At 45.1% G+C, this 23,978-nt stretch overlaps 1 protein-coding gene and 1 non-coding gene across 2 annotated transcripts; both read left to right on the forward strand.

Annotated features, from left to right (window-relative positions):
• Positions 1 to 4: 4 nt before the first annotated feature.
• Positions 5 to 23,824, forward strand: NCAPD2 (non-SMC condensin I complex subunit D2; the record flags this gene model as incomplete). Its single annotated transcript, XM_031056713.1, has 31 exons — positions 5 to 83; positions 175 to 250; positions 363 to 421; positions 869 to 1,050; positions 1,580 to 1,719; positions 1,997 to 2,124; positions 2,209 to 2,332; positions 2,425 to 2,572; positions 3,435 to 3,632; positions 4,163 to 4,297; positions 4,855 to 4,939; positions 5,536 to 5,710; positions 5,918 to 6,039; positions 6,993 to 7,199; positions 9,013 to 9,187; positions 10,669 to 10,753; positions 10,889 to 11,022; positions 12,001 to 12,133; positions 13,639 to 13,723; positions 13,828 to 13,989; positions 14,230 to 14,444; positions 16,099 to 16,210; positions 16,517 to 16,640; positions 16,841 to 16,996; positions 17,201 to 17,378; positions 18,414 to 18,508; positions 20,581 to 20,661; positions 22,710 to 22,896; positions 23,103 to 23,229; positions 23,362 to 23,520; positions 23,686 to 23,824. Coding segments are annotated over 31 exons (4,149 nt in total), but the record flags the coding sequence as incomplete, so codon positions are not given.
• Positions 472 to 794, forward strand: LOC115947831. Its single transcript, XR_004081683.1, has one exon. It is a non-coding gene; the product is annotated as a small nucleolar RNA U85 (small nucleolar RNA).
• Positions 23,825 to 23,978: the final 154 nt, after the last annotated feature.

Below are 23,978 nucleotides of genomic sequence, written 5' to 3' on the forward strand. Positions count from 1 at the left end.
CGATCTGCTGCGAGATGGCGGCCCTGGGCGCTACGTGGTGCAGGAGGTGCTGGCCGCCCGCGACCTGCCGCCCGCACTCGCAGGTAAAGTGTCCCCGCACCCCCTTCCCCGTCGGGCCCCGTCCTGCCTCCGGCTCACGGGCATCCCCCCGACTCTCTCCGTGTTTTGCCGCAGCTTTCCGGGCCGCCTCCCGTGCGCGGGGCGCGCTGGCCGTGCTGGAGCACTTCGACTGCGTGTACAGCGTGCTGCAGTGAGTACGGGACGGACGGAGGGAGGGCAGGCACGGATCAGGAGGGCGGGCACTCGCCTCTCTGCCCGGCGCTCTTCGCTCACCGCCCTGACTCCCTGTGCTTGTCCCGCAGCCACTTCCAAACCGCGGGCACGGCTGTCAAGGAGGACGCCCTGGAGCTGATGATGCACGGTGGGTACCCGCTGTTTCTGGGCTAACAGAGAGGTTGTTTTCCCTTGGCAGCTCAATGATGATATAAAGGCTAATGTGACTCGGCCAGCTGGGCTGCACCCTCAGCCCACTCCTGTCATACGGGTCTGTAATCTTGGTGGACGATGCTGAGTTGTGCATGTTCGCTGTAAGGGCAGACCGACAGAAAATCCTCGTGCCCCTGTCCCTGGAAAATACATCTGTGGGATGTATCAGCTCAGAGCGAGTGTTTCTCTGAGCTGACAGAGGGCTGTGGGGATAGGACAAGACAGTGTGCCCAAGGTCTGGGTTGCAGGGGGCAGCCCGTGTTACAGCTGATGAGATGTGAGCACACATCTTTGGTAATCTGATGGCTGCATTAAGCCTCCCAAAGAGAGGATGGCTGAGGGACCTGGCAAGGACTGCTCATGACTTTCTGCTTCTCCTCAGTGGTGTCCCATCATTCCAATGAACTTCCCGCTGTCTTGAGTGACTCTGGGCTGAGCCATGCAGACCGTGCTGCTCACCTCAATGCTCTCAAGATGAACTGCTATTTGCTGACTGGCCTGATGGATGCCTTTGAAATGGAAACCTGCAAGAACAATTGTTTGGAGGCAGATCCTGGTAGGAAGGTAGGTGAAGGGACTGGGAGAAAGATGATAAAAGTAAAAATAAAATTTTAAGCTTGCTGAACTCTGTAGTATCTGTCAGATTTTTTAGCTGGGTTTATATAAACATGATGCCAGCAAGAGAAGTGCATAATGTGAAGCACTGGTGCTTCTGTGAAGCTGTGCATGGAAAATAGCAAAGGGACAACCATGTGTCTAAATATCAGAAGGGACTTGGATGCCCAGACCTTTCTATTTCATTCTTGAGTTTCTGGCTGGAACTTAGTGTGCCAGTGTTTTCTCAAGATTTCCTTTCTGTGGTGGCTGTAGATGCAGGTATAATCCTTAAATCACACAAGGCACTGGTGCTGGCCTGAGCTGAGAGAGAGGAACTGGAGGGAAAAAGCCCCTGTGATCTCACATATCTCCCTGTGTGTCTCTTAATGCTGTAGAATTTAACACACTTTTTATATTTTGAAGGAAGCAGAGTAGTGATGGGGTTTTGTCTGTTGTGAAGCTGCTGATGTATCTTACTGTGTAATCTCCTCTCTAGAACAGGAAGAACCATGCCAAGACTTCTGGATCCTTGTGGGAAGAGGAGAGGGAGCCGCTTTTACGGCTGCTTACACAGCTGCTGCAGCTGGATCTCCGTCAGCTTTGGGGTGGTTTAGTGGTGGAAGAAGAGTTTGTCAGGTATGAGTTGGAGAGGAGATATTGGTGGAATGAGTAACTGGTTCTGAGGAATAAAAATGTGGTGTGCAGCTCATTGGGAAACTGAGGAAACAGCTCGAGGCAAAAGCAATGTGCATAGGAACCACTCCTCTCCTCACATAGGCCACAAAAAATTCAGATGCTTGCTAATTTTTAGAGGACACTGGAGAATCTCTCAGACAGAAATGTGTGGTGTGCTAGAATGATGTTTGTGCAAGTTGTGATAGTGAGGTTTGCTGTCTGTCTTCTGTGGGTGTAGCTTGATGACGGGGAGCTGCTACCGTATCCTGGAGAATCCAAGCATTGGCCTTCAGAGGTACCGGCTCACACGGGAGGCTGTGACACATCTGCTTGCTGCAGCTCTGGTTCACTGTGACCGCATGTTCAGTGAGTTCCTGCTCTTCTGCCTTCTTCCTGAAGCCATTCCCTGTCACTTTCCCTGACCTCTTTCTTCCTTCTCACGTGTTAAAGGTGCCACTCTGAAGATCACACAGATGCTGCAGCACTTTGAACATGTAGCCCCAGTGTTTGCACAGGCTGTGAGCCTCTGGGCTAAAGAGTATGGTCTAAAAAGCCTGGTGGGTGAACTGCTAAGGTGAGAGAAATACTTGGAGGCTTGTCCTTTTATATTTAGCAATTTGAGGCTATTCCTTGTTTCCCCATTCCTTGTTTCATCTTTCTGTACAGGGAAATTGGACAGAAATGTCCCCAGGATTTGGCTCGTGAGGCTTCTGGAGTCAAGGGTTATGCTACTTTTATAAGTGAACTGGCTGAACAGATTCCAACTCTGGTGCTCTCCAACATGAGTGTTCTCCTGCCTCACTTGGATGGGGAGGTATGTTTCTGCAAAGTCACCTGTCCAGAAAAATCAAACGGTAGAGATGCTGCCATCCAGTTTTTCTGTCAGAAACAGAACCTCTTTCACAGAGCTCAAGTATCCAAAACCTGCTCTGTTGGAATAGATTCTGCCCTTACCTAAAAGATGCAAAGGGAACAGAAACCATGGCATCTCCTGTCTGGTTATCACTATCAGATGTCAGAGAACAGGAGACTGCCTACTTGTCTGAGGTCCCTGCTGTTGTCCCTTGTTCTTCAGCACTTGATGAGCTTGTCATCGTGTTACCTTTTCTTTATCTGCTGTAAGTGTTTTGCATGTCAGTTCTTGGCTTATGTGTACCTACCTGGATAGCAGGATTTGGGTTGGAAGGGCCCTTAACACCTCTGCCATGGTTAGGGACACCCTCCACTAGACCAGGTTGCTCAAAGCCCCATCCAACCTGGCCTTGAACAGTTCTAAGGATGGGGCATCCGCAGCTTCTGTGGGCAACCTGTTCAAGTGTCTCACCACACTCTCAGTAAAGAATTTCTTCCTCATATGTAATCTAAACCTACCTTCACTTTGAGGCCATTCCCTCTTGCCCTATGGCTGAATGCCCTGGTAAAAAGTCCCTCTCCAGCTTTCTCACAGCCCCCTTTAGGTGCCTCCCCAGAGCCTTCTCTTCTGCAGGCTGAACAAGACCAACTCTCAGCCTGTCTTCATAGCAAAGGTTACTCTGTCTTGCACACACAGCTATGTTCACCCAAACTTAATACAATATCCACACTGAAAAAAATCACTTAGGGCTGGAACCTGGGATGTGGAAGGCCCAAACTCTGGGCATGGTCTCTTCCTAGTTCACCAACTCCTGTCTTGGCAGAGTTACACGATGCGAAACGCCATTCTGGCAGCCATGGCAGAAGTGCTGGTGCAGGTGCTGAATGGTGACCAGCTGGAGGAAGCAGCCCGTGGTACTCGGGACAAGTTCCTGGACATGCTGCAGGCCCACGTGTGTGACGTCCATAGCTTCGTTCGCAGCCGCGTGCTGCAGCTCTTCACTCGCATCGTGCAGTGCAAGGCAAGTCTGTGCCGGGCAAATGGTGCTCCTCAGTCATCTCTTCCATCTTGTGTGTTCAGTGGGAATTTCCACCACCCTGCTTTTTGTTTGCAGAGACTGAAGTTTTAACAGAGAAAGGTGCCGTCCCTGTGTACTGTGGTGGCTGCAGTTTCTTCCAAGAGACCAAAGATCCCAGGGGTGGGAGAACTGGGGGGTGGAAATTAGATGCTGGTCATTCTTACCAGGACAAACTAGAAGAAAGAGCATAGCATAGAAAGAGCATAGCCCAATCACCATTTTCACACACTGGTATGGGAGAACATCACAATTACCAGATATACTAATACTCAACTCAGCAGGATCCTGGATAACCTAAATCCTTGCTTTCAGTGGATGCTGGACTAGAATATATCCAGAGGTCTTTTGAGCCCTAGAGTCTTCTGTAAATCTATAATCTGTGCTTTTTAGTACATGAAGATGTCTGCAGTAAACTTTTCCCAAGTCTCTGAGCCTTCTTGATAACTTTTATCTGTGCTCTTGTTGTGTTCTAGGCCCTGCCTTTGACTCACTTTCAGGCTGTGGTGTCGCTGGCTGTTGGGCGGCTCAAAGACAAATCTGTCTTAGTGGTTAAGAATGCAGTCCAGCTCCTGGCTGCGTTTTTGTCCAATAACCCCTTCTCCAGCAAGGTAATTCCAGTTAATATGGTGAATGTGTTAGATGTCTCTTTTCAGGCTAAATATCTGCAGTGTGCTATGGCCAGGGCAGTAGCATTTCTGTGTCTTGTGGGAGGAATGGTGTAGCCTTTGATTCTGCAGCTGGCAGCTTTCTGGTCTTCCCAGGTTCATATTTTGAGTTCTTGGATTCATCCCTCTCTTGGTGAAATTCATAGCTATGTTGAACGCCAGGAGGGATGTGATTGAAGTAAAAACCTGCAGCAGTTTTGAGTCCATTGTGAGGTTTCTCTCCTTAGGATCAAAATTCGTTTTTTAGAATATTCTTTGTGGATGTGCAGCTCCTTGTGTTTAGCTGCACCTTTTCCTGAGTTTCTAAGCCTTAGATGGGGAACTTAGAGCAGTTCTCATTCTAGGATCGGGGCCAGAGTCTACTCTTCCGCTTTCCCAAAACAGGGTTATCCATGGGAATTGACAACTAAAGCAGGGAGTGGAAGAGAGAGGAGAATTCTGGCATTTCAGGAAAAGGAGGATAGCTAACATATTTCTTCTTCTCTTCGTGACATCTTCAGCTAAGCTGGACTGACTTGGATGAGCCACTGAAGAAAGAAGTGCAGAAACTGAAAGAAATGAGAGATCGTAGCAGACCCACAGCAGGTAATTTCCTTTCTTCTTCTTTCCACTTTCTAGGACAGTCCAGAATGTACTTTTCCTCATATTAAATTTGCTCCCAGCTTGTGACAACTTTTGTCTCAGGTCTTACCTGTGTGAGATGGTGACACCAGATAACTGGTATTTAACTCACAATGGTTTTCCTTATGGTGGTGTTATAAAATGATTGTATTAATATCCATGTCTAAATTAACAGTCCTTATAGCTATATAGCTATATTTTCAGGGTAAGAACTGAAAATGTCAATGAACACCCTCCCAGGTTTCTCTTTTCTACCAGTCAGGGACTGCTTGAGTCATGATTTTGGTCAGATGTTATTTAAACTTGATTTGTGGGCAGCACCAAAGTCCAAGGCTAAACAAATGATGGTTCTCTTACTTGTCTTTTTTTTTCTACCTTAAGTGGTTTATTTGTTTTAGTCAGAGTTCTTCTTCTCACTGCAGTCTGGGTAGGATCAGCAGTGGGAACAGTGCCTGCCTGGCAGGTGGTAGGGGAAGTTCCTAAGTTCCAGATGAGTTTTTCCTTCCCATTAAAGGTGTCACCTGAGTCTGTGTTCTTCAATCCCTCTGGTTTTTAAGTAGCTCCAGTGATCGCCCCAGAGGAAGAGTGGGAAGCAATGCTGCCAGAAGTCAGGGCTGCTACGCAGCAGCTCTTTCAACCACTGCAGGAAGGTGAAGAGGAGGTGCTGGAAGTTGAAGAAACAGTGGAGAAGACAGTGGAGCAAATCACTGGGCTGTTGAAGAAGCTGAATTACAAGTAAGAAGGCTCTGCAGTTTGACAGTGTTTATCCCAAGGGGTGATTTCCAAGTAACACAACTCTGTAGGAAGATATTGATGTGGGCACCCAGTACAAGATGCTGATAGGAGCTGCTACCCCAGGTGTTCAGGGCAAAGTTGGATGGTTTCCCTTATGTTCTGCTCTGATGTGTTGCTGATACTCTCTTGGGCAATGTCATTGTCCAGGAGCGCAGCCCGCCTTACGCAGAAGGCCCTGTGTCGCTTCCAGGGAAAGGAACCTTTCATGGGCCCTGCCGAGGGAAACGAGGAGGCAACAATCCTGGGTGTTCTGAAGAGACTTTACACAGGTAACTGTATCACTCTCTGTTCCCCAAGTCCAAGATAATGCCAGAGCCAGACTAAAACCCTCTGGAATGCTCTGTCCTTCCTTCTGACCTATTGGGGCTCAGTCTGTGTGTACCTGACAGCTCCCAGAGCTGCAGCATCTCTGCACAGTTTGTTCCTTGTTTGTTCATTGTTTGTCCAAGTACCTTGGCATTTTAGCTGGATCATATTAATCTTGATTTTTGGTTGGAACAGTTCCATGGTCCCAGTAGAAGTGCATTTCTGGTGCATTAACTCTCATATCTGAAGGGAGTGGAGCCAGTGTTGCCACTCACACCCTTCTGCCTTGTCTGAATGCGTCAGGAGTTCTGCTTCCTGAACAGGTGGTGGCACATAATGCTTACCCCTAGCAGCCTTGACCAAGTATCTGGTTCAAGCAGAGTCTTGGTTATCTGGGGCCTGAGCCTCTGGGTATATTTTCAAGACTTCACACACTTTGTTTGGTGTTTGTTTCAGCATAAGGTTGCTTAGCAATCACATTGAGCATATTTCTGTTGGAAGTCTGTTGTCTAAAAATCTTAACTTTGTGAACTCTCCACAGCTGCACAAACTGCTATAGAGTAGTAGTGTTTACTTTCTCTTGGTTCCATTTTAGGGCCCTCATCTATCTTTGGGAAATTATCAAGTTCAGATTAACCCCATCAGCATTTTAATGGCATTTATCCCAACTGGACCATGCCTTTCTATACCCTTTTACCAAGCTGGCAGTTCTCTGGAGCATCACACTGTAGTACTAGAACTTGCTCCACAGCATGCTGAGATTTTGTAGCTAGGTCTGATTGCAGAATTTGGATTTTTGTATCCTAGCTCTTGGAAGCTGTCACTGTGGGATGGAGAGAGGAGGGTTAAAATGCCTTGAACTGTGCCTGTTTCTCTTGTATCTTCAGTACTGCTCACAAACAAGTGTGCTGTGTAGGTTCATGCCCAGGTGAGAACAGTGAGGATCCTCCACATGACAACAGCAGTGACAAGACTGAAGTTGTACAGGAAGAGCAGCCTCAAACAGAGCTGGTCAAACAGGAGATGTTGGTGCACTACCTGCAAGATGCTTACAACTTCTCAGTGAAAATCACAGAAGCTCTGAACCTGATCAGCAAGATGATGTACGAAAATTCTGTCTCAGGTATGTGAAATAACCTTTTTTCCCAATCACCATTTCTAGATCTTTCCTTGCTTGAGAGAAAATGTTGGAGGGGTACAGCTCCAGGAGAAGGAGAAGAGATTGAAGGAGCTGCTCTTCATTGAGCAGATGTTATAGACACTTCCAGGGTATTGGAAAAGCGAGCACCATATAAATGAGTGTCATGAAGGGGTTGAATAGGGCATGAACAGGCTTTTTAGGAATATTTGTTTATTTAATGTCTATTAATTTTTTTAAATACCAAGGTTGGAAATTTTTTTTATGTTTAAAAGATATTTTTAAAAACATATTAAATAAAGTATATTTGTACTTTCTGAAATGAAAAAAAGCAGCCAGGTGACCAAAGTGAGTTCACTTGTGGAAGCCACCCTGCCTCCTGTGGGGAGGGATGGATGCTCATCATCTCAGCTGAAGTTCTCCCACAGTAAGCCTGGCCAGTGAAGCTGGGTTTGATTATGTGCTCAGTGCCCTGACACAACTTCAGATGTTTTGCTGGCCACAAGAGTGGAACTAAGCAGCTGGTCTCATCTAACTCACCTTAATTATTCTCTAGTTAAACATGAGCTTGATCAACAGGTTCTGTGGCCTGGTCCTCTTCAATGCTGAAGAGAAAGGTGGTGATTAGAAGGTCTTTGAATTAATTCAGCTGTTCATATTTAATATTAGAACTACTGTAATCACTTAGACTTTTTTGTAGCATTTATTAGAAATTGGCATTTCCAAGGGATGAGGGGCACAAGTCCTGCTCCCATCCTCTCCAGCACATCCACTTGCACAGATCTGGGGTATGGATGGGGTGGGCACTGCAGTGCCCCAGACTTCATGCAAACACTTCTGAGGCTTCATCTCTGTTGAGGGCTCATGTTACTTGTGGTAAGCATGTGGGCTTCTCCAGCAAGGTTTGGTGTTGTTAGCTATTTGCACACACAAAAATGAACTCCTGGGTTCAGTGTCTTTACCGGTCCTTTGAAGTTCAAGGCCAAGAAATTACCCTACCTCGTACTTAAACACCTGGGGTTTGATTGTGGGGATGTTTTTTTAATGGATGCACAAATTTTAATAACTTTTCATCTCCCTGTTGTCCTGTGCTGTAGTATAAGGAGGGCAGATTCAGTTTAATTTCTTTCTGTTGCAAATTTATGTATTCTGGTGTGACTGGGGACAGGGAAAGTATACCAGCTCACCTGTTAGATATTCTTAATTCTAGTTTGTAAGGGCTTATACTGGTAAAAGCTGTTACTTGACCAGGGGTCAGACTCTATGAACTGTTTGTTGCAGCACAACTCCTCTGATCACTGCTGAAGACGTTTTGTGATGCACTCTAACTTAATGTTTTGGGGTTTTTTTGTCTTATGAGAAGACTGGGCAGTCTATTTCAGGAGTAGTCAAGCTGGAACCAAACACAGTATTCCTTACCCCATTTGTACATCAAATAGCTTAGTTCCTCTGGTTATAGCATTGCACTGGGGCTTATATTCAGCTGTCTGCTGTGACTATGAGATCTTTTTTCCCAAAGCTATTGTTTCCCAGAAGAGAATTTTGTTCTTCCTCAAAGATAGTCTCTGTGCTCTTCCCCTAAACATATCACATTTGATTTAGCTGTAATATTGTTAATATGTGTCTCTATTCTGGGATATCTACATCTTTGTACTAGTGATCCCATTCTGACACAAGCCCTCTGCAGACAGTAGCAGTGATCTCTAGATGTTTGTAAAGCTTGCTGAGAATTTGTTTTAATGGCCTCTTTAATGGGAACTGGGGAAGAACTGCACTATCACAACTGTTCTCTCTGCAGTGGTGCAGGAAGCCATTGAGTTCTTCGTGACAGTCTCACAGTTTGGTGTACCCCAGGCACTGCTTGGAGTCCGCAGGATGCTGCCCCTCATATGGTCAAAGGAGCCTGGAATTAAGGAGGCTGTGCTGAATGCCTACAGACAGCTCTATCTGAACCCCAGCAAGGAATCTGAGAGGTATGGATCTTCCTAATCAGATTTTTTTATTCTTTTCCCTCCCCCCCATTCCCTTTCTGCTGTTGGGAATGGGGTATGGACAGGAGGAGAACTGAGAGTTGGCATGCTTCATGTGAGCTGAAATGTGAGGTTATTATCTGAGTATCCCAGTCTTCCTGCAGGACCTACTGCTGAGCTTCTGTTCTTGGTTTGTCTTAGAGCTCATGTGTAGGAGATTCATGCAGCAAGAAAACTCTGTGAGACCTTGCAAAGCAGATGCTGAGAATTACTTGAAGTTAAACTGTTGTCAGGCACTAATATTTATTCTCATAAATTTCACTTTCGTACAAAGCATTGCCTAAATAGTCTGGGTAGGGTCCCTGTCTGATAGAGAACAAGAAGAGTTAATTATGAATTTTTCTCTTGCCAGAAGGGCTCTTGATTGGCAAAAATGAATTTCAGCCCATTAGGAGTCACCTGTTGATATGGAGTCATCCTATGTCCAGGAGTCTTATATACTTCACTCTGTGGGCAAAGTTGTTGGCCAGTGTCAGTTGTTGGAGTTTCTTATAACTGTAGTTGTTCATTCTGCTGGGATAATAAGAGAAACAGTGTGGTCTAAAGTTGAAACTATTTCTGTTACCAAACCTCAGGGTTTTTAGCTGACAAGTCATACATGCTGTGGCCTTGGTCACGTGTAGGCATTCGTCTTCTGATGCACACAACATATTCCTCATTTCTTTATCCTTCACACTATACAAGGTTTGTTCTTATTTGGGTGCTTTCACATGTATTTCTGTTTGTATTTCAGTCAGACCCGTCTTAAATCTTTTTCTAACAATTTCTACATGCCTTAGATGTTAAGGATGTTAAAGGGTCTTTGTTGCTTATCCTTCTTGAGGATTTGGTGGTGGGAGCTGGCTACCACTTGCAAGTTTGCTTTTCCCATACTAGAGAAGAGCTGTGTCTCCTCTCTGCTGTGGCACTTGCCCTTTTTTAGTGCTTACACACTTGTAAATCCTGTTGGATACTCGTGCAATAAGTGTGATCCATAACTCACCCTCATTTGTACCATCAGGCAAATAAAGAGCACCTGCTGCTTTTTATTTCTTCCTGATAATATTTCCTGGAAACAGTACTCCTGCAGTTGGTGCTCTGTCCTTATTTGTTCATAGAGAGATTTTCAGTTTCTAGGGAATTGTACTTTGACTTGTGGTTGTGAAGAAACTAGGAAGTGGCTGCTCAGTGCCTCTGATTGGCTCTTTAAGCACCAGAAGAAGCACCAGTGCATAAGGCAATGGACTTATAAGCCCACATCATGGTCATTGGCACTTGAGTTGGATGACTTTGAGAACTCAAGTTTGTTGTGGGAGTTTTCCTGATCCTGTGGATCATCACTGTTCTCCAACAGATGTTTTCAGCCTTTTCAATAGGGCAGTAATTGTGACAGTTGCTTTTTCTTTACCTTTGAATATTTTATTGTTATTTTTCTCCTTTTGAAGGGCCAAGGCACAGGCCCTGGTGCACTCTCTGCCTCTCATCATGGTGGATGCATCACTGGGAACGATACAGTGCTTAGAGGAGATAGTGAGTATTTGCCTTGCCTGGGTTTGGGTTGTGCATCTGTTTTATTCAAACAGTAGTCAATGCAGATTACATCTTTACTTTGAAGTTCATTCTCCTTTGCCTCTCTCTAATTTTTTAATTGCATCCCTTTTGCAGATCTCAGAGTTTGTGCAGAAAGATGAAATCAAGCCTGCTGTGACCCAGCTGCTTTGGGAGCGATTCACGGAAAAGTCTCCATGCTCGTCGCTGGAGCGCCACGCTGCCGTGATGCTGCTGGGGATGATGGCACGGTGAGCCTGGGGCCAGGTCAAAGCCTCTGAGTTGAAGGGTGTTCAGGGAGTCAATTTTTATTGAAGAACTGTGGGTGCTGCATCAGCTGACTCTTTGGCTCTAGCTTCAAAAATAGTAACCTTATCGTGGGGTAATGAAGCCTGGAACTGAACATAGTTGTGCTGGATCCCACCAACACAGCCTCTAAATGACTATGATGAGATTATTTTCCTTGTGTGAATGCCCATCCCTTCCCAGAGTTTACAGCATCACAACTCTGCAGCTTTGTCAGTGTTTGGATAAGAACAGTGAGAAGCTGCTGAGTAGAGATGTCTGGAGCCTTCAGCATGAAGAAAAACGAATCTGTTTCTCTTTCTGGGGGCAAAACATTGTATCTGCACTAAAAGGTTTTCACTTCCTCGGTTTCCCCTTTGGCATTCACCTTACTTGCTCTTCTTGCTGTCATTACTTCAGTCCTTCATTAGTCAGAAACAGGCCTAAATAATGATGATCCTAAAGTTCTTTCACAGACAGAAATGGGAACGGGTGAGTATGGATTTGGGATTGGCTTTTTTGGATAAATGTTGGTTTGGTTTGGTTTGTTTCCCACATTAGAGGAAGGAATGGTATATGTCACAAGTCCTGAGCTCCTCTACTCTTTCCTACTTTCCAGCATTTTTGTTTTTCTTACCCCTCTAAATTTTGGTCCTTTCTGATGGGAAAAAAGAGTCAAGAATCTTCTTTCTTTACAAAGAGACTGTTGATCACTATGGAGAAACTCATCTCCTAGAGGAGAGTGGATTACACTGGCTTCTGTGGAATACTGCTTGCTGCACCTCTAGCTGTATCTTGAGTCATTTGGATGGGTTTTATTTTTTCCCCTCCTATTCACACCACTCCCTTCCACAAGGCACAAGCAGTATTTCTCTTGGTTATCCATAGTTCCATAAACTTTCAGCAGCACCTCATGTGATATCCCCATCCCTTCCATTCCACAGAGGAAAGCCAGAGATCATAGGTACCAACCTGGACATCTTGGTGACAATGGGGCTGTCTGAGAAGGCTTGTGTAGACTACAGGCTGCCTCAAGAAGTATGCAATGTTATTTCCAAGCTTGCCAGTAACCCTAAGGTAAGGCTATGGGTTTGTTCTTTAGGTCATCCAGAAACAAAGAAAGGGGGAAAATTGTTTGCATGGAAGAAAAGAGAGAGGTAATTAAATTTTTACAGATTTTGAAATTAAGTAGGTTGAGACCATTCAGCAGCACTGTCTGGAAAGCTTAGCACACACCAGTGAACATGCAATAAAAGAATTTTCATTAGGCAACAGGCTGGATTCAATTAGTAAAGAGTTCAGTGCACAAGAAAATATGTTTTCCTTTCAATTCTCTTCTTCAGACTCCCAATTCTAAACTGATTTGTGTTTTCTCAACCATGAAGCCCTTTCCTCTACTGATGTTTTCTGGTGGTGTGATTCTTTTGCCCTCCCTATTAATTGATATTCAGGAGTTGTCAGCTGTACAGCAGAATATAAAACATGAAAGGCTCTCAAACCTGTCCATGTTGTACTTAGAACAACACGATGGTTGATGGCTTCTTTCCCTGGGAAACAATTTATACTTCTTTTTTTAATACACTTGGAAAAAAAAAATCTGTTTTTTTGACTCAGTCATTTGTGGCATTTTAGTTCAGGAGTTCTATCACAAAAGGAGTCCTCCTTTACAGAGCAGCATCATTCTGTGACAGCCCCTTCCACTGGGGATGTTGCTGCATGAACTTCATGAGTTAATGTGTATCACAACATTCTTAAGTATTCTAAAGATGGCTGTAATTCAATTTTTTTGGTTGACTTAAGTCTGCAGTTAAGCTTGTGTGTGAAAAGGGGACTGAACTGAAAATATTTGGCTGACTGACAACAGCTCTTCTCCCCCACCCATCCTCCCAACCAGAAATCAGGAGTTGAAAATCAGGTGACTCAGGAGTTCTTGTTTCAAGCTACTGAAAGCTGGTAAATCCCCAAGTAAATTCTGTTTTGTCCAAGTATATATTCATCAGGCAGACACAGGTGTGTGCTGGGACACCTCAGGTATTGTCATACTTGGTTTAGTATTTCTCTAGGTTATCTTATTCCCAACCTAAAAGGTGGTGTGACTGATACAGAATATATGCAACAACCTTAGTGTGAGGTGGTCTTGGATCCAGACCTATCCTGTGTTATTTCCACTGATGATATTTTGCTTTTAAACAAACCCATGTGGTTCTGGAGTACCCCAAGGCAAGCTGACTTACTGTTGTTGACTCTAAGATGCTCCAGAGGTTTCCCTCTTTATTCATTGCAGAGAGTAAGTAAATAATATCAGATTTTAAATGAATCCTTTTGACATTTCAAAGAGTTATTTTGATTTAAGGTGAGAAGTGTCTGGGTTGGCCTGGGATCATCATTTGGTCAAGCTTTAAATCCTCCCAGTGTAGTCACCATGCTGTCACAAGTGACAGTAATGTCCCTGCTGCGTGTTTAGCAGCAGAGCAGTACTGCATGTCCCTGGCATGGGTTTGATGAACATTGTGCACACAGGAAGGCTGAGTACTGGGAAGGGCATGGAGGGATCTCGTGTAACTCACCTGTTGTCTCTGCAGCCAGCACTGGAGAAGAACAGTGCCCCTTTTCGACTGCCCCAGAACCACATGCTGTTTGGTTGTTTGAGTGAGACTGTGAGTAAAGGTGAGCCCAGGTCAGAAGGAGGTTTGGAGGAGATGAGGTTGGGCTGTGAGACCACCTGTGTTATCATTGGTATGTGTGGGTACATTGCTCCCTCTTCCCACCAGGCTTTGCCCAGCCAAGCAGTCACTGGATCCCCTTCATGGAGGCAGCTGTAACACTCATCTACCAGCTAGCAGAAGGGGCAGAGGAGATCTGTGCTGACATCCTGCATGTATGCAGTCAGCAAGCTCTGGAGAAGCTGCAGGAGGCTGATGAGCAGAAAGCTGGTGAGGAAAAAAGCTGATGAAGGAAATCTGTACCTATGGTTTCCAGTGCTGCTTTGAGTGGCCTTGAGTAACTGCAGGAGAGTAGAGCTGAGGGGCTGGTGGAGCTATTGGCATGGGAGGGTGTAAGTGCTGTGAAGGAGTCTGTGGAGTGTGGAGATGGGTTATACAGTGAGACTTGGCACTGACTAACAGGGAAGAGGTCTAGATCAACACTGAACTGGGGCCATTTTTCTCCTTTAGATGCAGGGGATTCTCCACGCAGAGACTCTGATGGTTCTGGCAGTCTCTCCACGTTCCTGCTGCTGCACCTGGTGGCCCTTGTGGGACAGGTGGCACTGCAGCAGGTAGCATATTTGGAAGTGTCAGTGAGTGCAGAGCTACGCAGGCGCCGCCTCCTCAAAGAGGAGAAGACCAAGAAGCAATCTGACACCAGCACAAAGAAGCAGAGACCCCAGGTGAGAGCCAAGGGGTTTTTTTCCTGTGAGCAGCTCTTCTGGTCCCAGCTACAGCAAGCTTCTGGAGAATGCAATCCTGAGGCTGCATGAGGTACAGGGCAATGTGTGCTTCAGGAATAGAAACAGACACATATTGGTCAGGACTGACAGGGAGAGCTGAGGTTCTTGGATGACCCTATTCAGTAAAACTCCCACACTGATCTAGAGTTTTGAAGAGGCAGAGGGGAGGGAGTGAAGGGTGATGTCCTGGCCATGCTTATCCTCCTGCTTCAGGCAAACATTCCCCTTTCACTCATCACCTTCTTCCTTACCAGTGCAATCTTTTGCAACTGATGCAGTAGTGGTGAATAAACATCCATATGTGCCCTGGAGTTCTGGAAAAAGGCATCCTAGAACCCCAGTTCAGGAGATTTGAGAGTCCTATCCTCCTAGGTAGTAATGATGAAGGTTCAACAGTAGTCTTTCTAATGTGATTTGGATGTTACAAATGCCCTGTTTGGTTAGGTCTATCTTGGAACACTTTCCAGAGTGTGATGAGGCTGACTTTCCTGGGTAAGAATAGAGAAAAACATTGAGTCCATCTAGGTATCCAGTCTCTATTAGATGCTTATACTGCTAAGTCTACAGAGAACTTTGTAGTTCATTTCCTCATCCGCCTGCTTATCAGTGTCACTACCATTTTCCACACAGGAGGAGGTTATTATGGGATTTTCAAAAAAAGTAGCAGTTGGATACAGATTTGGTCCCCATTGCAATGCCCATGTCTCCTTTCTTCCCTTGTGTTGCTTTTTATTTGCTATAAGGTTTCCCATAATCTTGCTCACAAAACCAGCAATTCAAAGGCTGCTTTGAGCTTCTTGGTTTTAGTATTTGAATGTCCCTTAAGTTATGCAGGACTCACACACTGATGCTGGATGTCTCCTAGGTCTGTTTTATCTTAGTAGTGTCAGTAGTTTAAGCTTTCTTTACATTCTGGGCTCCTCATTACAAGAGAGGCATGGTGCTCCTGGAGCAGGTCCAGTGGAGGGCAATAAAGATGATTAAGGGACTGGAGTATCTCTTAGAAGGAAAGGCTGAGGGAACTGGGCCTCTTACAAGCCTCAAGGCTGAGAGGGGACCACATCAATGTCTGTAACTATTTGAAGAGGGGGGTGCCAAGAGGATGGAGCCAGACTGTTCTTGGTGGTGCCAAGCACTAGGACATGAGGCAGAAATTGATGCACATAAAGTTCCACCTGATTATGAGGATGAACTTCTTTACTGTGGGGGTGCCCAAGCACTAGAACAGGTTGCCCAGAGAGGTTGTGGAGTCTCCCTCACTTGAGATATTCGAGAACTATCCAGACACAATGCTGTGCAATGTGTTCTAGGAAGACCCTGCTGGAGCAGATGATCCACTGTGGTCCCTTCCAACCCAACTATGTGATCCTGTGATTGGTGTTGTGTAGCATGTGGACTGGCAAATCCCACACTGCCCTTCACAGCTTCATTCAGTTCTTGGGGGAAAGTTGGTTATTAGACTGTGTCAGTCTGTTCTCCAGTCTAGTTGTGCAGCTGGTAACACGCATGTACCTCACACCTGAGAGAAGAGAACCCTGTGAAGAAAGAGGTTATTGTTGCCTGACATCTTTCTTACAGTCTCCTCTCTGCACAGGGCACAGGGAACGAGACCACTATGGAGGAGGAGCTGGGCCTTGTGGGAGCCACGGCTGATGACACCGAGGCCGAGCTCATCCGCAGTATTTGTGAGACAGAACTCTTGGATGGTGAGTGTGGCTGCCACCAAGCAATACTGGCTGTCTGCCTGTGTATAAGAGCAGGTACAGCAGGCAACAGGTCCTTAGGAGGAAGGCTGTTTCCTCTGGAAGGAAGCACTGTTATTTTCCATGGTGTAACTTTCCACGTAGGCTGTCTATTTCTTGGCTCTGCCTTTCTGGAGGTGGTTGTTCAGTGGTGAAAGTGAGTCAACCAGTTACTGTAGTTTGCAGCAGCTCTGAGATAAATGGAATAATTGTTCTTAAAGCATGATGCACAGTGCTCTCATGCTTGCTGTCTTTATCCCCACTTTCTAGGGAAGCACCTGCTCTCTGCCTTTGTTCCACTGGTGCTGAAGATCTGCAACAACCCTGGACTCCACAGTGACTCGGCACTGTCAGCTGCTGCAGCCCTCACTCTTGGCAAACTCTGCATGATCAGGTACTGCTGAGCCATGCCAGAGTTCTTCTCCCAGCCTTCCTAGTACTAAAGCACAAGCAAATGTTGCAATTCCTTTCCCAAAGAAAGAACAAACACAGTGTTCATAGATCACTTTTTTTTTTTAACTGTTTTTTCCCTCTGCTCTCTGAGAGATGGAATTTTGCTATTTATCCATTCTTTCCTGTACCCTGTCTTGTTAGCTCTGAGTTCTGTGAATCCCACTTGCGTCTGCTGTTCACCATGATGGAGAAGTCCCCCCTGCCTGATGTGAGATCCAACCTCATAATTGCAGCAGGAGATCTAGCCATCCGCTTCCCCAACCTGGTGGAGCCTTGGACATCACATCTCTATGCCAGGTAATGCTACACTCATTGTTGGGAGAGGACGTGAAGAAAACCTTGTGGAAGGGTGACACTGGACCTCCAGAAGGTGAGAATGACCCCAGAAAGCAAATTTGAAGATGCTGGTGCAGGGAGACCAGAGCTTTGGGCTGTCAGGAGTACCAATAACTCAGAGACATTCCCTTGGTGCTTTCTGCAGTAACTGTTTGCTCCTGTCAGGTTGCAGGACCCCTGCCCAAGTGTGAGGCAGACAGCTGGGCTGGTGATGGCTCACCTCATCCTCAAAGACATGGTCAAGGTGAAGGGCCAAGTGAGTGAGATGGCAACTCTGCTCATAGACCCAGAGGAGGCAATCGTGGCAGTGGCTCAGAACTTCTTTGGTGAACTGGCCAACAAGGCAAGTGGATGCTCAGGGACCTTATTTCACAAGAGCAGGCAAGGGCTGTTGGAGGCTGGATCAATTACATGAGCCCTGGAGGTGTGTTAATGGTGTAGAGCCATTGGTCTGTCTCTCTGTGGACTAAATAAGGGTAGTTAAAAGAAATTTTGCAATACAAGTTTTGTTTCATCCTTGCTTGATGTTGCTGAATTTGACCTCATCCAGTCACACTGGAAGGCAGGCTCCAAACCACTGCCTTTTCCTTTTGCTTGCTTGTGTATGCCCAGCACAAGGTTAGGAGCAATTTTCTGTAGCTCACCTTTAGGCCTTACAGCAGAGTTCCCTGACCATATGGCTCAGGCAGTGCACCTTCTCTGAAACTTTTCTGAGTTGTTCTTGGCTGTGGGACACTGAGATACTTAAATTGTAGCAGTTTCTGCCCAGGCAGGTGAGAACAGAAGCAGTGTTACCCCCACTGTTCCTTCCATGTGCAGCCTCACCTGGGCCCTTCAGAGTTTGAGATTTTCTGCCTGAGAGGCTGCAGTGACACTGGGGCTTTTCTGTCTTGGTTTGCTTTGTTAAAGCAGAGCTGGCCACCTGACTGCACTGACCTCCTACCTCTGCAGAGTGCATGACTATGCTATATATAAAGCTATGTAAAAGCAGTGGGAAAGAGAATATGGATTGGACCTTTTCAGGCAAGAAAATGAGAAGCAGTTCTGTGAACTGAAGAGCTGTTTCCTTTATCAGGAAGCTTTTTTTGTTGGGTTGTGGCAAGGTTGGAAGGCAAAGAAACTGCATCCAAGTCTGCCAAAGAGCAGAGCTGGAGTGCAGTGTTTAGCTTGTTGGTTGGCTGGGTTTTTTCCCCCCCAGCCAAATAGTCCTGGATAGGTTTGGCTGGCTGTGTAAGCTCATTTCAAAAAGCTGATGCTTTCAGTCAGTAGATTTAGGGTGGAGAAAAAGGAGGTCATTTTAAGTGGGCAGCTTATTTGGCTTGACTCAAATTATCCTTTCTAATTCTGTATCTCATGTAGAAACTTGTGTTCTGCACAGGGTAATGCTGTCTATAACCTGCTTCCAGACATCATCAGTCATCTCTCGGATCCTAACAGCGGCACAGAGGAGGAATCCTTCCACACTATTATGAGGTATTCTGAGGTTAAATAAATCCCTTATTTCCAGGACTATGTTTATGCAAAGGGGGTGCCATATCAAGGGAAGAAAAACTACACTGACATGTACAAAATGCTTTTTCAGTTGTTCTCTTTGATCTGACTTTTTCAGTCTGTACTGGAAATGGAGTCATGCTGAGGGGAATTGATTTTAAAGCCACACAGTTGGAAGTGAGGAGAGACTCTACAAAGAGTAACCACCAACTCAAAATTACTTTCCCTTTGGAAAATAGTTGGTTTTACGCATGGGAACATGGATATGTGACATTAGGAAAACACAACAGGTTTTAAAGTCTGCTGCCTTTGTCATTTTGGTGGCTACTGGAGTTTGTAAGCAGTTTTAGTAAAGCTGTAGTTACAGTAACAGGTTTGGGTCTGGGTTAGCTTTCTCGTGGTTTGTTTTGTGTGGGGGTTTTGTTTGTGGGTTTTTTTGTTTGGTTGGTTGGTTGGTTTGTTTTTTGTTTTTGTTTTTGTTTTTCTTGTTTGGTTTCTGTTTTTTTTCAAGAAAGTCTGACTCTGGAATATAGAGATCTTGGAATATTTCAAACTGAGGTTACTGGTTGCTCATAGACAGCACTAATAATATCTTTATTGGTAAACTACAGACATTTTCCTCTCATTTCTGAAACTTGACCACATGAGGGTTTTTCTGAGTTATTTGAATCCCTATGGATTATAGAGAGGAGGTGTTAGACAAAAGTATTGCTGTTGCTGAAGAGAAGAACAATAAAATCTCCTGTGATTTTTTCAAGTAGTCTTTCTGTCTATGAGAATCCAGTGCATTTAGGAAGAGAGATGGGATTTTGGATAGGTAGGAATTGCAAGACACAGAAAAGGTCTATTAGTGAGGGTGTATTTGAAACTACAATTAATTTAAGTTTGCAAAAGTAGATGGATATCTTTGCTTCAGCTTTAATTAAAGAGGGTAATGTGAAATACTGGGAATTATAGCTTGTGGTTCCTGACAGCACACATAGAAGTGGAAGTTAATGCCTGAAGTGAAACAAACCATCATAGGTAGACAAGAGGCAGCATGTAAAAAAAATCCAAATAATTTTGGAATTTCCAATACTGTTCTTAATTAATATCAAACTGAAGGTGTTACCACAGACATAGAGCATAATTGTAGCAATTACATTAAAGTGTGATTGGGGGTTAAGACAGGTGTAAGATGAACTTTTTACTTCCAACAACGTTTGTGGAGAGAATTGGAGGTGTCTGGCAAATAAGAGAAGAGGGATTTAACAATGTAGATAAGTATCAAATTAGCATCAGGATAATTAATTTTAAAGACCTGATCATCAGTTAACACACCACGTATCCTTTATATAGGTAAAGAAGGGAATTAGAAGTTAAAGATTAATTGATGCTGGAAAAAATGCAAAGGGAGGACTCTTGAGAATGCTCTCTCTACTATGTATCTTAGAAAAGCAGCTTGGTGTGGTGGTTGTAGACATAACAAAGACTGAACAAGGAAGTGCTTTAGAACAACTATATCAAGGCCAGTGGCAACCTGACTGAGTTAAAGTTAAAAGAAATGTTGGTACAAAAAATGGGGAGAGCATCAGGACCTTCTTAATAAATAGAAGTTATTCAGTGATTTCTCTGAGGACATAGTGCAAAATGCACCAGTACTTAACTGTGCTGAAGTCCAGGTGTCTCTATTCCTCAAGAAGCTAATGGATTAAGTTAGCATTTAAGTTCTGCTAGACTTTGTTCCCATTTTAGTGCAAAGTAGTGCTCACTTTTGCATTGATCTAAAGTGCAACAACACACTTTCAGCAAAGAGTGAAAAAGTCACAAGCATGGTTTTGAGGAGGGAAAACGCTGCATGCCACAGTGCTCCCCTCAAGGTTTGCCTGTCAGACAAACTAGTCTGTCAGTGCAACTTGTGAAGTAAGGAGATTGTCTGGAGGTGCTGCATGCTCTTAAAACTGAATGGAAGGAGCAGATAAGAAGTCAGCACTGGTGCCTTTTCAGCACCCCTCCTCCCTGAAATGCGGATTCCTCTGTGGGCTCTAATCTTTTGTGCTTTTTTCCCCTTGCAGACATCTGTTCTCCTATATTACAAAAGACAAACAAACAGAGAGCTTAGTGGAGAAACTTTGTCAGAGATTCCGGACTGCCAGGTGGGTTGTAATCTTAATTTTCCTGACAAGTGTTTCTGCTTCTCAGGATTTTTCAGAAGATAGGAGCTTGTATGTGGTGGTTGTAAAAGGTTCCCATTATATTCTTCAATTGACAAATGCAACATAACTTGGTTTAGGTCCTCCCTTTTTTTTTAGCTACTTTATCCTAAAAATACACGAATACTTATAAATTGAGGTTCTTGGTTTTATTATGCAGTGATTCCCCTCTTCCTTCCTTTTTTAAGGAAAAAGTTTTGTGACAGTCTAGATCTGCCTTGTAGCTGAGCAAGGAGACATCCCACATGTGGATTTTATATACCTTTGTGATCCTTCTCCACAGGCTATTCCCTTGCAGCTCAGCTAGGAAATCAGTGTGTTCAGCTGAGAAGTTGGGATCTTTCCAGCAGTCCTGCCTGGGGTAATCTCAACTATCAAGCTGTTACAGGCCTGTCCTTGTTCTCTGTGCATGGGCTGCTCAGTACCAACTCTATGCCTGGGACTCTGTTCTGGGTTTTTTATTATTATTACTTTACCTAAGGGCCTGTGCCATCATACACTTTGGCTTTTGCTCTGCTCCATCTCCAAGATGTGCATACCTTGCTTGTGCATTGCTGATTACAGAGTATAGAGTGCAGGACCCATGCTGTGAATCTGGGATATCATTTTGGATTTTGAGACTTTTTTGTTGCTTTTCTCCTTCTCCCCACGCTGTAATTTCACTGATCCAGGCATATACTTTTTGTTTCCTTCCAAGATGAATAATAGAAATTTATCTCCTTCCATTCCAGTGAGATATCTTCATTTTAACTTCCACTGGCTTTGGTGTACCCTGCTTCCCTCCATTCCTGTGGTTTTTCTTCTCCATTGTTGTGGCTTTGCCCTTGAGATTTAAGCTGTCTGCTTATCTTGGCCATTTGTGCACAGTGCCTGGGCATGTGACCTGCTCAGCTGCCTCAGGGAGTTGCATATTTCCCAAAATATTTGGATTTTGTTTCCTGAGCAAGAGTGGAGAGTGGTCCCTCTCTCCAGCTCCCAGGAGCACTGGTGAGCTCTTCACACCACGTTTGTAATTAACTGTCTGTGTGTATGTTGTGTCTCGCCTTTAGTAAAATGCCTTGATATTTCTGTACCACGAAGGTGATCAGCTTGGTGCACACTAGTGGTACTGCTAGAGCAAGACTCTCACTCCAGGCTAAAACAGGAGCTTATCAGAGCAGATTTGCAGCCACCATCACCCTCCTCAGCGTTTCTGGAGTTCTAAACATAGGAACTTGCCAGGTGTCATTCACACTGTACAGATGGAAGCACCTGGATGCTGCAGCTTTGTTCTCCATCTGTCTGGGTTTGAGCTGAGCGTCCTGAGACACTGTGTGCTGGACAGACTTGAGGCCCTCAATTAGTGTATATTAAAAATAGGGGCTTTGGCCTTGCTTTTTTCCCTTCCCATACCATCCCAGTGATCTACATTAGGGATGTTAGTTTGTGCTTTTGTTTTTTCTTTCCCTTTGGTTTTATTCCAGTAACTTTTGCTGGAATTTCAATGTAGTCATTCTCTGATACAGCATTTGTTATTTGTTGACTTTATAACTTAATGAATATGACCTTCTTTATGTAACTAACCAGGAAAGGGAGAGAGAACATCAAATACAGCTTCTGCTTGAGATCATCTCAAACATGCAAAAATGAACAGCTGGGGGGGTTGTTATGTGGTGGAAATAAGGCCCTTCAAGAGGAGTCCTTACCTCACTGAGTCTTTTCCTCCCGGTCAGCAGTAACTTCTGACATTTTTCAAACAAGTGACTGTGCTCTTCAGCAGTGGAGCCTTCATGTTTTTCCAACAGGCACTAAGTCAGTGTCATGGAATACAGCGGTGGTTATCTGTGGTGTGGCACAGCACCCTATCACTGACCTGTAACAGAACAACCTGAATCTCATGTTCTCCAGGGCAGAAGCACCTGCAGAAATAATGCTGGTAGTTCTGGGTGAGATGTGCTCATCCTCACACACCCCTTTTTGTAGGAGCTAACGGTGATCTTTGTCTTTCCCAGGACTGAACGTCAGTATCGGGATCTGTCCCATTGCCTTGCTCTGCTTCCAGTCTCGGAACGGGGCCTTCACAAGCTGCAGGACAACTATGACTGCTTTGCAGACAAGCTCCAAGATCCAGCTGTCTACAATTGTTTCCAAACTGTGCTGGCTCGATTCCGCAGAGCAGGTGTCAAACCTGAGACTAAAGTAAGGCTGTGGGACAAGGGTCCAGCCCAGAAAACAATTGCTTTTTACATGCAGGGACTGGAAAGCCGTTTTAAGCAGACTATTCCTCAACCCTAACAATTTATCAATTTTTTTATTTAACTGGATGGCAATTCTACTATGGATGTAACACTTTCCTCACTTTCTCTTTTTTTTTCCCCTGCACTGCTGTTTTATATCTCCATCAGGCTCTAGCTGAAGAGCTGGAGCAGAAGCTGTCTGCCTCCCATAACCGAGGACTGGATTCCACAGAGACATGCCAGGACGGTAGTCAGACTCCAATGCCAGCACCAGCCAAGCGGAAGCCAATAGGAAGTATGTTCGTTTTTGTGAGATTCCAGCCTTCCCCTGATCCTGCAGTCCAGCAGAAACACTTAAGGACTTCTCCTCACCCTTACAGACAGAAGTTTGCTGCCTTTCTCTTTTTTTTTCCCTTTTTCTTGACAGGTTCGCGCCGCCGGCCCCTAAGCCCAGCCAACTCAGATAATGATTTTGCCACGCCCCCATCCCGCATCCTCCGAAATCATAAGCGTGCCCAGAAGCGCCCCCCACGCAAAAAAGCCATCATTACCTTCTCCAGCGACGAGGAGAACAACTCTGAGGATGGTAAGGCACTGCACACATGTGCTCTAAGGGGGGGAAGGACTACAGATTCGGCCCAACAGGGATGTCCTTTTGGTCATGGGCTTCAGACCACTGTGGAGGTTGCCTCTAGATTTCTCTGCTCAGGGCAGTGGAGTGCTCATTATTGACACGTTTTACTCTCTTTAGAGCTATTGACAGAATTAAGAGAAGAAGAAACCCCCACCAAAACAACTCCCATCACCAGATCTTCAGCCCGACGGCGGCGCTGAAGGAACCATCTGCCACTGCCTTTAACTAAAAATAAAACTCCCTTTATGCAACCGTCGCCTTCTCTTGTCTGAACTACCCCAGAATACAACAGTGCTTTAAAGGAGGACAAAATGGAAGTTAACACCAGGCTAAAGCAATTCCAGCCCTTTCTTCTGATATCTCCACAAGAAAGGCAGTGATGATGAACATAGTTGCCACTTGGACTGATT

The sequence above is a fragment of the Geospiza fortis genome, unplaced genomic scaffold (assembly GCF_000277835.1).
Source record: "Geospiza fortis unplaced genomic scaffold, GeoFor_1.0 scaffold1, whole genome shotgun sequence".
Classification (NCBI taxonomy): Eukaryota; Metazoa; Chordata; class Aves; order Passeriformes; family Thraupidae; genus Geospiza; species Geospiza fortis.